This window comes from Montipora capricornis, chromosome 8 (genome assembly GCF_036669925.1).
Source record: "Montipora capricornis isolate CH-2021 chromosome 8, ASM3666992v2, whole genome shotgun sequence".
Lineage (NCBI taxonomy): Eukaryota > Metazoa > Cnidaria > Anthozoa > Scleractinia > Acroporidae > Montipora > Montipora capricornis.
Window position 1 is genome coordinate 2,747,351 of NC_090890.1, and position 15,000 is coordinate 2,762,350.

General features: G+C 39.1%; 1 protein-coding gene across 1 annotated transcript in view; it reads left to right on the plus strand.

Moving 5' to 3' along the window:
- LOC138059168 (CCR4-NOT transcription complex subunit 3-like) overlaps positions 1–15,000 on the plus strand; it is a 29,811-nt gene that overhangs the window by 12,721 nt on the left and 2,090 nt on the right. Inside the window, exons 14-21 of the mRNA XM_068904702.1 lie at positions 1,383–1,560; positions 1,670–1,694; positions 3,362–3,660; positions 6,766–7,193; positions 8,591–8,708; positions 10,459–10,657; positions 13,075–13,207; positions 14,877–15,000. The exon at positions 14,877–15,000 is cut by the window's right edge and continues 2 nt beyond it. Of these exons, the coding sequence (XP_068760803.1) occupies positions 1,383–1,560; positions 1,670–1,694; positions 3,362–3,660; positions 6,766–7,193; positions 8,591–8,708; positions 10,459–10,657; positions 13,075–13,207; positions 14,877–15,000 (1,504 nt within the window). The remainder of the gene's footprint in view (positions 1–1,382; positions 1,561–1,669; positions 1,695–3,361; positions 3,661–6,765; positions 7,194–8,590; positions 8,709–10,458; positions 10,658–13,074; positions 13,208–14,876) is intronic.

Genomic DNA, 15,000 nt, shown 5'->3' on the forward strand with positions numbered 1-15,000 from the left:
AACACCATAAATGTAAGCACTGACCATAAGAACTTGGGCAAGTCGTATGTTATTGTTTTTGTATCCTCAAAAAAGATTAACTGCAGTTCGCGAACATGGTTGTTTGGTTGGATGGGAAGTGGCAAGCTGCTGAAGTCTAACTAATACAGTAACAAGTTGTGAACAAATTTCTTTGCGAATTGGTTGAGAAATTTGAAGTTGAGTCATACTAGTGATTAACTTTAAGCAATATTATTGAGTAGATTTGGCAGGAAGTGAGTATGAGTTTAAAGTGTAAACAACACTGATACTTACATGTATGTCGAACCAGTCATGTTTATAAGGACAAATTTTGTTGATCTCTCACAATGCTACAAGTAGGCTATGAAATGATTAATTTTCCAAAAATTCAAAATACCTTATTGTAGGAAATTAACAATGCACTCTATTAACGTGATTTTACAAAATTGGCATTAATTTAATGTATCTTAATAAATGTCAACGTAAATTTAATGTACACTATTTTACAATATTGTAATTATTTTTAAACACCTTTATTTCATTACAGATTCTTATTAGTTCATGACTCCTCTTTTGGCTCTTCAGAGTCATTATCTGACAGGACGTCTTTGTTTAAAATAGAGTTCAAAATGTCTTTTGATTGATCTTGATACTCCTCTGTCTCTGATTATACAGGTTAGGAAGGCATGAGAACAAAATTAATCAACTGTTGCTTCTCTAGGTTTTGAATTTGAGAACTGTTTGTTACTGTAGGCATATCTTACCTACTGAGTATTTGTGTTTACAGTAGAATTCACCAAACAAAAGAGAGAAATGATCCTTGCATTTACAGTACAGTATCTGGACAATTTAAGCAATTATCTCCAATAGACCCCTGGAAAATTCAGGTGGCTCCATTGAGACTTGAACCCATGAGCTCTGGTGCAATACTCCAACTGCACCAATTGCACCACATCGCAGAGGTCATGGTTTCGAACCCTGTTGGAGCCACCTGGAAAATCCAGGTGGCTATCAGAGACAATTGCCCCCAGTTGGCGAGTAAAGTTGTCTGGCATTACACAGAATAAAATCTGTTAAAGGCCCACCTTCAACCGACAGGCATTGCGTGCCGCAGAACAATTTTCACATACGAACACCCCGCCAAAGCTGAAATTCATACAATTAGAGCGCAACGATAAGCAATGCGAATTTCCATAACGAAAATGAACGATCGGAAAGCCTGTCGGTTGAAGGGGGGCTTTTTAAGTCTCACTCCCAGGTGTCAATGGGTACTTAAATCAATTGTCTAGATAAGTTTAGGGTTAGGGTTAGGATCATTAATATTTTCTCTCTTTCATCTATAGCTTGCACTTCAAAAATACATGTATATACATTTCTTTCAGAATTCACCAAGGAAAAACTCGAACTCAAAGAATGGACCAACACAAGGAAATAGTCTCCAAAGCTCATCACCCCCACGGACATCATCATTTAAAACCAGCAATGGGCAACCCTCGTTCACTCAAACGACATCAGCAACTGTATTGAGTCCATTTAGTCCACCAATTGTCATCAAAGCCAGTGAGTAGAATTGACGAGCAGAGTGCATTTATTTCATTTAGTACATGTAGGTTATTTTAAGGTTGGTGTTGTGAACTTTGTTTGATCATTTGTTACTGCTGTCTTTTAGGTAATACACCATCAAAGGTCATGAAGTGAGTATCACTTATCATAAGTTTGAGTTTGAGTTGAGGGGTAATACTTGGTTGGTTGGGTCTCAGTTCTGCAGATGATATTATTTTGAAAATTAAGGGGGGTGGGGGATATTGTTGGCCTTTTGATTGCTTTCCCCTGGGGTGAGAGCCATAATCCGGGAAACAGGTTTAGTCTCCAACTTTGCAAATTTACTTGCAACAATATTGCTGTGAATCAAGCACTTTTGTATTTTGTCATGTTGGCACCGCGGAAATACACATGCTGCAGAATTTTTCTGGTCAGCGGCATACCTTAATGAAAACACAAAATGCCAGCAACTTTTAAATGGTTTTCACCATGAGTCTTGTCGACAGCGAAAAAAGTTAAAACTTAGAGCGATTGCTGTAAACTTAGCTTTCAAACTTGGCTCGCCTTTTGGAGAGTTCTCATTTCATAATACATATTTTGTCTGAACCAAACTGAAGTTGCACTTGATGTGAAATTGTCTGAGGCAAGTAAATTTTGTTTACAAAAGATGTTGTGCACCAAGTCAAAGACCAGGGCCCGGTTTTTCAAAAGCCGATTAACGCTAATCCCAGTTTAAAAATTAACCAAGGAGTTTTTTGTCTCTACTCCAAAATGCTGTTCAACGCTGATAATTAGCAAAACTTTACATTAGAAGAATTTAATCTTGAAAAACAAAAATAAGCGAAAAAAACTTTCACCAAAAAGTTGAAAACTTGAAACAAAAGTTTACGCTACTCCTGGATTAAGCTAAACGGCTTTCGAAAAACCGGGCCCTGGCAGCGTTTCTGTGGCTGTAGCGATTAATTAATCAATTAAGTAATTACCTGTTTGTAATTTAGTGGAGTGAGTCTGTAATAAAAAAAATAATAAAGTAGTGAACAATGCGAGCCGAACAAGTGACATGTCAACACGAAGTTGGTGTGAAAATTATATGACTTACCTCTGTGGCTTCATGCAAGTTACACTTTGAATCCAGCCAGTCTCAAAACTCCTTGCGAAAAGGTTCATGTATAACCAGTTCTCTGCTTTGCCTGGATACCCATCGTTGGGTTTTACTATGAGGGACAGGATGGTTGAAGCTTTGTCAGCTGGAGTCGGCAAAATGCACTCTACTCCATTCAAAATGACTCTTTTGTCTCTCTATTCGTTACGGACGTGGTTTGAGTATTCAATCCTGTTTCAGGGAATCAAACTCACAAAAAGCAAGCAGTATCAATAATATTTCTCACCTTACTATCATGCAAAATACTAATCTTTTATGGAACTCATTTCAAAACTCGACAGCCAGAAGGTGATGATCAATCACCAGTTACTCTGACATCACAAAAACGTGGTGCCGTCATGCAGTAGTGTACTTTGTCAGCTAGTGAGTTGTTTCTTTAGGGGATTACATTGGATGTTGCTTCAAGGTTTCAACAACAACTCGTGGTTCCAATAAAAACCGAGATATCCCATTTCCATTAACTCAAGCTTAAACATGCTTAATATGGTTAAAACTATTTTCCCTCATTTGTTTGACCAGAAGTCTGAATTGCACCAAAATAACATGAACTTTCCCTGCTAATTATTTTTGTTGTCTTTTGGGTTATTTGTTTTGAGGCTCTTTTCTCTTTCCTTGGGCCATAAGCAGCAATTTTGATTGATTTTTTTTTTTTTTCAGCTCAATGCTCCATGCAAATGCTTTTGAGAATCACGAATCTAGCAATGGAGAGGAGTCAACGCAGAAGACCCTGCCATCAAGTGCACCCCCTCCTCCTGTATCTGGGTATGCTGTGGCTGCTGGTGCACAGCAAAACCATGTTGATAGTGAGCCAGTGTTACCCCCAGTTTCAAGTGTACCATCCAGAATGGTTAACCATGTCTCATCAGTGGTTCCGTCTGTGCCCAATAGTTTGTCACAGCCTGGCTTGATAGGTGGAGGTGGCATGGATCAATCTGTAGAGAGCAACCACATTCCAGGTGAGTGCCTCCATTGAAATTTACCTATAAGCAAAGTGAGCTACGTAGTATATCAGGTGTGACTAGACTGGTTTTTGTGGATATTAACATAGCCATGCACTGCCCTTATCTTGAAAACTTGCGACCGAAACCCTGAACTGATATGATTTGTTTAATTGGATTGAATAGATTAAATGGAAACCTTAACTAATAGTTAAGGTCATTTTTTTCCTTCTCTTCAGACCCTTTTTAAATGAAAGGTACTTTTTGTCGTACTCCTCTCTAACCAGACTCTTATTATTATTATTATTATTATTATTATTATTATTATTATTATTATTATTATTATTATTATTATTATTATTATTATTATTATTATTATTAAAGCAATACTGAATCTTTCTCTTTTCTAATGAATATCTATGTCTCTCAGCTATAAAATTTCCTTTGAGAGTAATTGTCTTATTTCTGTATGTCATACATGTGCTACTGACACACTGTATGCTAGGAGTTGTAATAATTATTAGTATATACTCACTCAGTGATCTTGGTGTTTCAAGCAATCTGATTGGTTCGCTATCTCGGAGTAATTAAGCATTCACTCCCTACGGAGTGAATAATGCTTGATCCAAATAAAACAAAATGGCCGGCGTAAACTCGCCAGCATTTATGAATCGGAAATATTGAGAATACAAGATGATGCTGTGCTACAGAAGACAAAGAAGGCCACAAAATTTGTCCTGTTGCTGTTGTCCTGAGGTAAGAGAAGCGTTCATACTTTTGCCAGCCAGTGCTTGACTTCGTTTTTCCAGATAATTATTGCTAAAAATTAACACTCTTCGCGCCAACAATTTGTTTCACTCGGAGGAATTCTCTCTTGTAGGGCTGAACGCCCACCAAAACGAATTTCTTAGTGAAATCGAGGAATTAAAAAAATGTTTAAGAAAGTTCCACATAGTTGCACGGAAACAAGACTGGTCATTTTACAACAAAATAACGCTCACCTCAATTAGAGCCACCTTTTCATGTGGATCCTTTACCAACTGCACTTTCAATTTCCATTTCAAATGAACCTCAAAAACTTTGATCGAACGGTGAAAATGTTTTAACAAGAAGTCTTTCGATTGCTGATTTAAACGGTGCTAAATGACTATTTTGCTGTTTTTGACGAGGATTTTAACGAAGGTTATTTAGATTTGCCATGTTTGAAGCCTCTGTAAACACTTTCGCGCATGCTTTGTGCCGCTTGCACGTTTTCTACGCATGAATTGAGATGCCAATTAAATCGACTTTGGATGGTTTTTTCTGCAATTGTTGTTGAGATCACTTCGTGAGTATATACTAAAACAATTATTTTTTTCAATCTCGGTGAAAAGTGGCAGAATATTTACCTCGCCGCTTAGCGGCTCGGTAAATATTCTTCCACTATTCACCTCGATTTCAAAGAATAATTGTTAACTATTGAACGAGATGATGTATGAAATGAATCATATATTGAACTGCGGATGTGAAATCAAGTGAAGCTACGATCCTCGCAGTTATGAACACAATTTTAGCAAAATGACGAGCTCCCAACGTCAATAGCTTTATAGACCACTTTCATAAATGGCGACCACTTTTTCATTCTTTTGTATTTATGTTAATTAGACCTACTGCCCTCATTTTAAAAGAAATATTCTTTTTTGAAATTTGCTCGTCGTAGCGAGGCTAGAAGGGCTCATTAGCATTAAAACAAAAGAATATTTTATTTGGCCGCCATTATGAAAGTGGTCTATAGCTCAGTTGGTTAGGGCGTCGCACCGGTATCGCGAGGTCACGGGTTCAAATCCCGTTGACGTCATGAATTTTTCAGGCGTCTCTAGCCTTCGTAATTGCGAGGGTCATAGCTTCACTTGATTTCACATCTGCAGTTAAATATATGATTCATTTCATATATTATTTCGTTCATTGATTCATTCATCACGGAAACACTTGAATCCACAAATGACCAGCTCCCAACATCAGCGTCTCATCGGTATCGCGAGGTCACAGGTTCAAGCCCCGTTGAAGTCCTGAAATTTTCAGGCGTCTCTACGCAATTGCTAAAATTGCGCTAATAACTGCGAGTATCATAGCTTCACTTAATAACATTATTGTAATGATAATATTACTGCAATAATAATTATTATTGATGTCCATAATATTCGCTAGAGTTAAAAATGGCTAATATTTATATAAGATTTTAAAAAGTATATACTAACAGTATATACTAAAACGGTGGATAGCGTTGAACGCGCGCGCTCATTGGCTACTCAAACTTTGGATCTCCTTTGCTATTCACCTCCGAGCAATTCGCGCGGAATTTGCGCCCGAAAATGGTGTAATCTTTGCAGGAATAAATGAGTAAAATCATATTTTTGTGCTATATTAACTCACTGTTTTAGTATATACTTAAACAACTATTCACCTCAGTGTTGGTGGATAGTGGCGGATAAATATCCACCACTAGCCACCTCCACTTCGGTGAATGGTTGCTAACCATCGCGTAATTCACAATGGGGACAGTTTCGCCATGTAGCAATGAATTTGTCTGTTTAAAGCAGGTTTCCATTGTTGGATCGTTAGGCCTTAAGAGATTCTTCGCTTGTGAAAAGATTGCGTCGTGCGTAGTATACGCCAGGTAAAGGAATGCGAAGGATTTTCATGTCAGACCATGAGAAATGTACAGGTGCGAATTGAAGAACATTGCAACGTTTGTAATGACTCTGAACCTGCCCATCACCTACGTGAAAATCCTTTGCATTCCTTTGCGTGCTGTAAACTCTGCACGGTGCAGTCTTTTCACAATGTAGTACCACCCATAGGAAAGCAGAGCATCTCGAAATGCGCAGAACGTAGGTGCAATAACAATAGTAGGCACCGTCCTTAACCCATTGACCCGTGAGAGTAAGACTTGACAGATTTTACTCTGTCTAACGCCACACGATTTACTCATCAATGGGGGAGTCGTCCTAGGGCGTTCGAGGTATGGGTGGGTTAAACTTAGTCAAAAACTATGTCCCCTTTAAGAAAGGACAAGTGGCTCACTAATTTTTTATTAAATCATCAGTTTCCTCAAGAAAGTGTTTTGTTTGTCTTCTTTTGCAGAAACAGAAAACATAAAGACATGTATATCAGACTTTGTGTCATCCATTGCATCTATGTCCATTACAACACCTCCAGCAATATTAACAGCACCAACGCCATCACAGCCAACTCCTGTGCCGCAACCATCACCTGTTCTTAGCTCGGTATTAGGTATCAAGTCCTTGACGTCTTCAGTTGTATCGACACCTACACAGTCTGTGTCAACAAGCATGACCTCTTCCCTTCCACCCAGCTCTGTACCTTCTTCTACGCAAGCTTCAGATATCAGTGGGGTTAAATTATCGATGTATACACCACTGGTCTCAAATTCAAGTTCAGTACTCTCCAACTCTGCTATTTCAATAGGAGATTCTTTGGTTTCGTCATCCAACCAGACTACGTCAATTCTGAGTGGTCCTCATCTCATGACCAATCCTGTACCAACTCAGGTACATAGCTATTTTTTTAGTTAACTTCGAGGCAACTTCTCCTGTCAGCCTTAATCGTGAAGGTGCCCTGTGAAAAACATACTTCTGCACATTATTATTTGAGCAACTAGTTTGCCTAAATGGTAGAAATGTTGCCGAGGGGAAGGAAGATGTTCAATTATGCTTGCGGTAATTTAACGACGGTTTGTGCGTGGAATTGAAGGGAGATTTTCATAGGTCTTCCTTAAGCAGGGACGGTACAAAACGTGGGCCCCTAACAGAACCTCCTTCTGGACCTCACTCGAGAGAAGAAAGAAAGCAATAGATGGTTTTCACAGTGACGTCTTCAAATTCTAAAATCAAAATCGCAAGGCCTCCTGAATGTTTAGCTGAAGGAGATTGAAGATGACCCACTTAGAAATAAATCTGTTTTCAAGGTCCCAGTTCCATAACGACTTTCACCTCGAAAATACAGTATTTTGAATTTCCGAATTGTCACCTTGTGTGAAACCATGATATAATGCTATTTGGTTGCAAAAAATGTCCATCCCTATGAATCTCATATGTTTGAGACTTTCAAGTACATTAGGAGATGCGTTCATACACATGTATTTTGTCTCAGTTGCGAAAAGTAAGCGACTTCATCGCAACGTGAACTCCAGATGTTTTCGTTGAATACAGGCCACCATATTGGTGTACCACATGTACAAAATTGCGTGAAACGCTTCGACAAACAACTCGAAAACGATGTATTGCACAGACCTGCGAATTGGAGAGGCGATTAAAAGATTTGTTTCCACCAACATTCCGAGTTCTTGGCCTTTTTCATTGAACGACTTTGAATTTCAGTTATTTTTTGTTGTGTGACTTGAAACTATCTGCGGTTTGAAATGAAAAACAGAGCAGGCTCTAATGATCATATCGCGCATCTTATTCCTCCATTCGCGCGTAACCACAATTCCTTGCGCATTTGACCACAATCCCTTGCATTTCAAAGAAAAATGTGTTCTCCTCCCGATTAGAGAGCTTCCTCGTTGGTTCGCTTCAGGGTCACTCACTGCGGCAGCAATAAGCAGTAGACAAGATAGTACAATTAAGCTTATCATAAATGCAAAACACTTTTAAAATGTTTAAAGCATGTAACCCATTGAAAGACAAGATATGCATGTATACCACCGCCTTGGTATTGCCATCAATCTGTCAATTCCAAGGTCAGTTCTTTTTAGGCCAGCACTTCTGTAACTGAACATTATTTCTTGGAATCCCCTCAGTCATGAAGTGCAAGCTGTTGTAGAACATTGTAGACCAAACTTATATTTTGAAAGGGAAAGAGGCTTAACCCCTTTTGTATTTACAGTTTTTGATTCATCTCTAGGAATATACCCTTGATATCTTCTTAATTTTCATGTCATTTGTAGCAGCCTTCGACGTCCAACTCCTTTTCATCTCTAAAGTCTATAGCAGCGCAAGCAGTGGCCACGGCTGGGTTAAGTAATCCAGTCCCAGCTCCAACAGACTACAGTTCAGGAAGTAGCGGTATGTAAATTCTTCCACCTCTGTTAATTCATTCCTAGCAGGTCATGAATTTCCCAAAGAAAGTTTTTCTTCACCATGTTATTGCTTTTGGGCACAGAGGTTCAATCTCGTCCCCAGAGTCTGTTTTTCTTTTGGTCAGTAACAAGAACACGGACTCTGGCCGCAGGCACAGTCGCCACAGTCTCGGTAATGTAATCGTTTTATGTTGTAACTGTTGAGGACCGCTATTGTTTCAAATTTCTGAGAATGCGCAGAAGAGCCGGAAGTCCGTGATTCGCGCATTTCCTGCTTTGACACGTTCTTTGCGTTTACCAAAAGAAAAGCGGACTCTGGGGACAGACAAACTTGCTGTTGATATGCTGTTGGGATTATCCCATGAAGGAGAAAGTGGCCCAAACAATCGTCCTTCCTTGCGGGGTTTACTACAACCGAAGCCTGTATGGCCAAGGTAAACACGCTACGAAACCAAAGATTACAGGACATTGCAACACTCACGTTCAGAGTAAAGCATGGGTTATGTCCAGAGTACATCCAAGTGTTATTCCAGAAAAGTAGTAGCTCGTACAATCTATAGAGCTCTGACTTTATAGTGACTAGATACAACACCGTGAAATAATTAAGAAATGGAGGACGTTTTCCGTCTTTCCGTAGCCTCATCTAAACACGAGGAGGAACTGGGAGAATTCGAGACAGTTGTGCAAACCCGAGACGCAGTTGAGGGTTTGCATAACTGTCTAGAATTCACCCAACTCCCCCGAGTGTTTAGATGAGGCTACATGGAAAGACGGAAAAAAGTCCTCTATTGCTTTTATAAAATATTTCTCAAAGATAATTCGACAAATGAAGGAAATTCTGGTTTTTTTACTTCTAGATTGATATAGATTTTCTTGATACACGCTCATATTTCCTACCAGCCAATCAAAGCACGCGTCTGAAAACACAACTAATCAAAGTTCGTGTGATGTCACAGCTGTGTTTCCAAACTGTCATCTAAACACAGCTATTGACCAGTGAGATTGTGCGTACTATCCTAATTATTTTATAATTTATGATAAACATAGTCCAAACTGGTCAAAACTGACGTTAAGAACGCTAATTCAGTAAGTCCGTTCAAAAATAACATTGGGAAAACTAATTTAGAAACTCTTGTGGGAGATGATCATTGTAAGGATTGCCCTCTGTGTATGGGTTTATCAGAACAATTCATCATCATTTTTGTTCTTATTGTACGTATCGATTTTAGGGTTCGAGTAAGGATAGTGTTATGATTTTTGGTGTTTTAAGCGTAGGGCAGTGTTTTTATCATTTTTAGTAATCTATGTATCCAGTATAAGAAATTTGTATAGTATTTGAAGTAATTGTATAGAACTTTTAATTTTGTATTGTGTCTTAACAATTTATAATGTAGATGGGTGTCCCCAATTAGTTTACTAGTTTATGTAAAGTAGATACACTTGATGTGTTAATAAAGGTTATTATTATGATCATTATCTTTACGTGAGTAAGTCTTCACCTCTTCGGTTTTTCTCATTGATCCATCTCTCAAAGGCCGATTGCCTCTGTTTGATTTTTGGTGAACTGTTATATCAAAGCTTGCATTACAAATTAGCAGTCTTACACTTTAAGGAACACGCTTTCTTTCCGCTTTTTTGGTCGTGGCACTTAAAAACAAAGATGAATATTTCGCAGAAAGTGAGTAAGAATTGCCCTCTTACGGTTTAAATTTGTATTTGTGTATGTATTTTTGCAGCGTTGCTGGAGTCAAGCAGTAGTCAGACAACAGATGAGAACAAGGTGGTACAAGAGACCAACACAGCACATCTCCAGCCTCTCCTAGGCGTGGCACCGTTAGGTCCTGTACCTCTGAACAAGGAAAGATGTTATCAGTTGGCTATGCTGGAGGCAGCCTACCATCATCTACCCCTTCCTGCAGACTCCGAAAAAGTCAGGTGTGATCATTAACTACACTAGTTTCCTATTAGGTGGAACTTGTTGCTCATGCTACTCGAATGAAATAGGGGTACATGTATCTGCAAGGGAGCTGTGGACCTTTCCCCCAAACGAGTTATTTTTTTATTCCACTAAGAAAAGATCAAACATTTCCTTTCATCCCTTATTCAACGTTCAACTTGATAGACAAGGACAACTCAAGCAATTTTATGTCAGACCGTTCCATTCTCGTATGTTGCATGTAATTCCCTCTTAAGGACGTTCGCGCCAATTGTTTCTGCGCATCCTTACTGAGCACGCAAATGCACACGCCACGTCATACGCGCGCGCGCGCGCCAAGTAATAAAATGAGAAATGATAGGGCAAAAGGCCATTACTATAGCTTTGCCTGGATTTAACGCTCTTGGACGTTCGGTGACCCCTATTTTTCTTTCCAGAAACCGATTTTATTTACAATTATCTCCACGTTGTCCAAAAATGAACAAAAAATCAATGGGGGAAGATAAAAAAATTTCAAGATTTCTGCTCACGGGACATCAAATCCTGCCATCTTGCGGCTGGGAGGCGCGTGCAACTGTGGTGCCTGAATGGGGAGTTGGTCTTTAAGGAACTTCACCTGTTGACTAAATTCACTTAATAAGTCCGTTTAAACAATATTTTGCAGAGAAGATTTCACTTCAAAGATTTAATTGCAATATATTTGGTTTACAGACACTGGCCTTATTCTCTAACGAAGCCCGATTTTGTCACATTTTGGGTGTTTTTCCGGGCATGTTCTCTCCAAAACGAAGTCGGTGACCCCCCATTTTTAATTACATTTCTGACATAACTAACTCATTATCTTACAGTGGTCAAAGTTTCAGAAAAAAATCAATGTTGAAAAATTTTCGCGCGAACGTCCTTAAGTGATGACAGATGTGTTAAGATTTTTTTTTTCACTACTGTGCGGGATGGAGGTCGTGGGTTTGAGCCCTGGAGGAGCACTGTTAACCGAAGGCCCGTTCCTCTACCGCTGTTGTTGATCATGTGAGAAGTTAACCCAAACACTGCTCACAGAGTGTAGGGTGCGGAGTTACCGGTGTAGTGTGGTCTATGTTTGTCAGCCTTTGGTCGGCCTGCCTGGTTTAGCTGGAAGGGCCTATAAGCGAATCAGAACACCAAAACAAAAACATAAACCAGGATCCAGGCTATTTTCCGGGTGCAGGTTAATCCTCTAGTAATGTATAATGTATAATATTTCTGAAACAAATTTTAAAAACATTTCCAGGCAGATTTCTCACTAAGCACCCTGTAAATAAGAACTTGATCAGCCTGAAACCCGAAATCATAGGTTGTTATCATTCGATGGATTTTGTCCTACTTCTTCATTGGCCGAGAGCCCACCACGTGACCTGCAAATAACTGCCTACAAATAAGTGTTTTGCTGCAAATAATATTCTGCTCATGCGCAGTTGACATCACGCTCTTGTGAGAAAATGGAAGATCGGTTCCCCGAGCTGTCAGAGAATGATTCGACATCTTTAGTAGATCGAAAGAACAGTGAAAATACTAAGAAAGGAACAAAAGTCGCATTTAACGTATTTAGAGAGTATCTCAAGGAAAGGAAAGAGTCACTCGTGTCATCGACGCGAAGGACAAGTTGGCGAATGCATATGTACTAAAGAGATTTTATGCTGAAGCCAGAAAAAAAAAATGGCGAGCTTTACACCAAAGCTTCACTTGTCGGGATACGCTTTGAAAACTGTGAAATTCTTCAGCTTTGTTGATGCCTAGTGTTATTGAACGTTTGACTGTTAAGTACAATTTGAAGTCTACAAATATAATTATGCTGATAAGGAAACCAATTGATTGGTGCCATTACTCGGCTCTGCAAGGCAGCGCGCGCTTACGGCTTCTCGGAAACAAAAACAAAAAACAAACTCGGTGATCGAATGATAAAACAATTATTGACCTCGGTTATCGCAAAATATGGTGATTTGTCAGTGTCTCGCAGTTCAATTATTTTCCTAAGCCTTCGACTTCGGCAAATAATTGATCTGCTCAACACTGACAAATCACGATATTTTGCTCAACCTCGTCCAATAATTGTTAATTATTTGCGGGTGTTTTATCAGTTTACTGTAGTCTGACCTTCGTCGATCATTTTCATTTATTTCTTACTTAGCACTCTATCTTTCCGCCAAGGAACTCTAAAGTAAATTTTGTGTATGAGTTACTAAAACGATCCTTCGTTAAGAATTAAGCTGACCCCATCACACCCAAGAGCGCTCTCTCAGCTTTTACCTAGGATAAAGCAAGACGATTATATTCGTTTGTCGGGCCGCTCTTGGAACCTCTCTCTGTTGACAATTTCTTGTCTGAAAAACTGATTCTCCATTGAAAGTCAACTTCTAAGCTATTATTTCTTTGTCATCAGGCCTTTTTTACCGCGGAATCCATATCCAACACCGGCACATCATCATCAACATCCTCCTCAACACGTAGACTCCATAGAATTCTTTCAGAGATTGTCCACTGAAACGCTTTTCTTCATTTTCTATTATCAAGAGGTAAGTATCTGGTAGCCATGTCACTGTTCATTGTGAATAGGTACATAAAGCTAACTAGGTTTTTATTTTGTCGGCTTCATCCAAACACGGCGATTTGTTGTGGTTTAGAAGACACTACCCAAATGCAATGTGAATGAAGGAACCGACAATAGTTTGTGTAGGACTTGAGGTTCACTGAAACATGAAATTTCAGTACTTAAAGTGCTACTGTGAGGAAATTCACATCTTTCCTAGCTAAGTCATTTTAAGGGAAATATTTAGGTTGCGTTCGATTCACCTTATTCTGGAATAGGAATACATGGAATATAGACCGAATGCATAAATGGCGGCCAAAAAACATTCTTTTGTTTATGTGCAAATTAGACTGACTAGCCTCGTTCTCAAGCAACATTTCTTTTGTATTTTGGCCATGCAAACGAGGCTAGTGAGTCTAATTAGTACATAAACATAAGAATATGTCTTTGGCCGCCATTTATGCATTCGGTCTATAAGTTAGAAATCCTTCGTTTTTACGGAGATTCACGTTAAAATTGTGAAACAAAATGCTATTTTAAACATATTTTTATTATCCTTGCTGCTTCGAAACGCGCCAAACATACCGTTTTAATCATCACGCCACGTATTCTTATTCCGGAATAGGGTCAATCGAACGCGCCCTTAGTCTGTACGAGAAGAAGAATGCGGTTTACTATTTTCAAATCTCTCTTTTTGTTCCAGAGATATTCAAGTTTTTAAAACATGCAATTTTTTAATCAAATATATCAGAAATGCTTGATTCTTTGCAGTAAGATTCTAGTAAATGTGCTCCACAATATGAGCATACCAGTTTTGTTACCATGATAACATACTTGGTTCCAGACCTCCCTGGTCTTTGCTGGCCACCTTTGGCGTTGTATTTTGATATTTGCCAATGGTGCCTCATCTGGATGATCCTACAAGCATATGCATATGTTACGTCGAGGTTGTGGTCTTGTTAAATGCTTTTCTAGCTTAAGGTCACCAAAATATTGAAATCAGGCTGAAAGGGACTGGAAAGGAGTGAGTTATCATGGAAACCAATTTCTTAATAGTCGTAGGCGTTTCCTGTAGAACTATTAGCCTACCAAGTTTCAATGGTCTCTGCTGCAAATTGACCGAGATGGCTCTCTTTATATACTGGAATTTATCTTGCGTTGAGTGAATGACGTCATTAGTCCTCTCGTTTGTGTATTTTACATACACATTTTTCAAACTTAAATATCTCCGGAACCAATGCAGATATTTCCAAACGGTTAACCGCGTTTTTGATGTTTCTATGCGAAAACCTGCAAAATTGAAGGGATAAAAATTTGATCATAGTAGCACTTTAAGAGTGACGTGACGATTACCGATTCCATGCAACACAGTCCACGACCGCATGCGCCCCTTGCGAGGGTTGGTTTAACAACCTGGGCCAATTGTTTCAAAACAGGATAGCTGTTAAACCAGGAGAAATACTGCTTCAACGTACATGTAGTATAGGTTTTAATCGTACTCAACTCGAGTGAAAACTAACAGTAACACTGTTGTACGTGTCTTTCAGTAGGAAGAGAGAGAAGGCAACATTACCTTCGTTCTCCCCTTTGAATATCGATAGTCTGAAACAAGACAGCTGTAAAGAGGTTCACTAATTGTGGGTTAATCATTTTAGGGAACGAGAGCACAGTACTTGGCTGCGAAAGCGTTGAAAAAACAGTCCTGGAGATTCCACACCAGGTACATGATGTGGTTTCAAAGACACGAAGAGCCCAAGGCAATCACTGACGAATACGAAC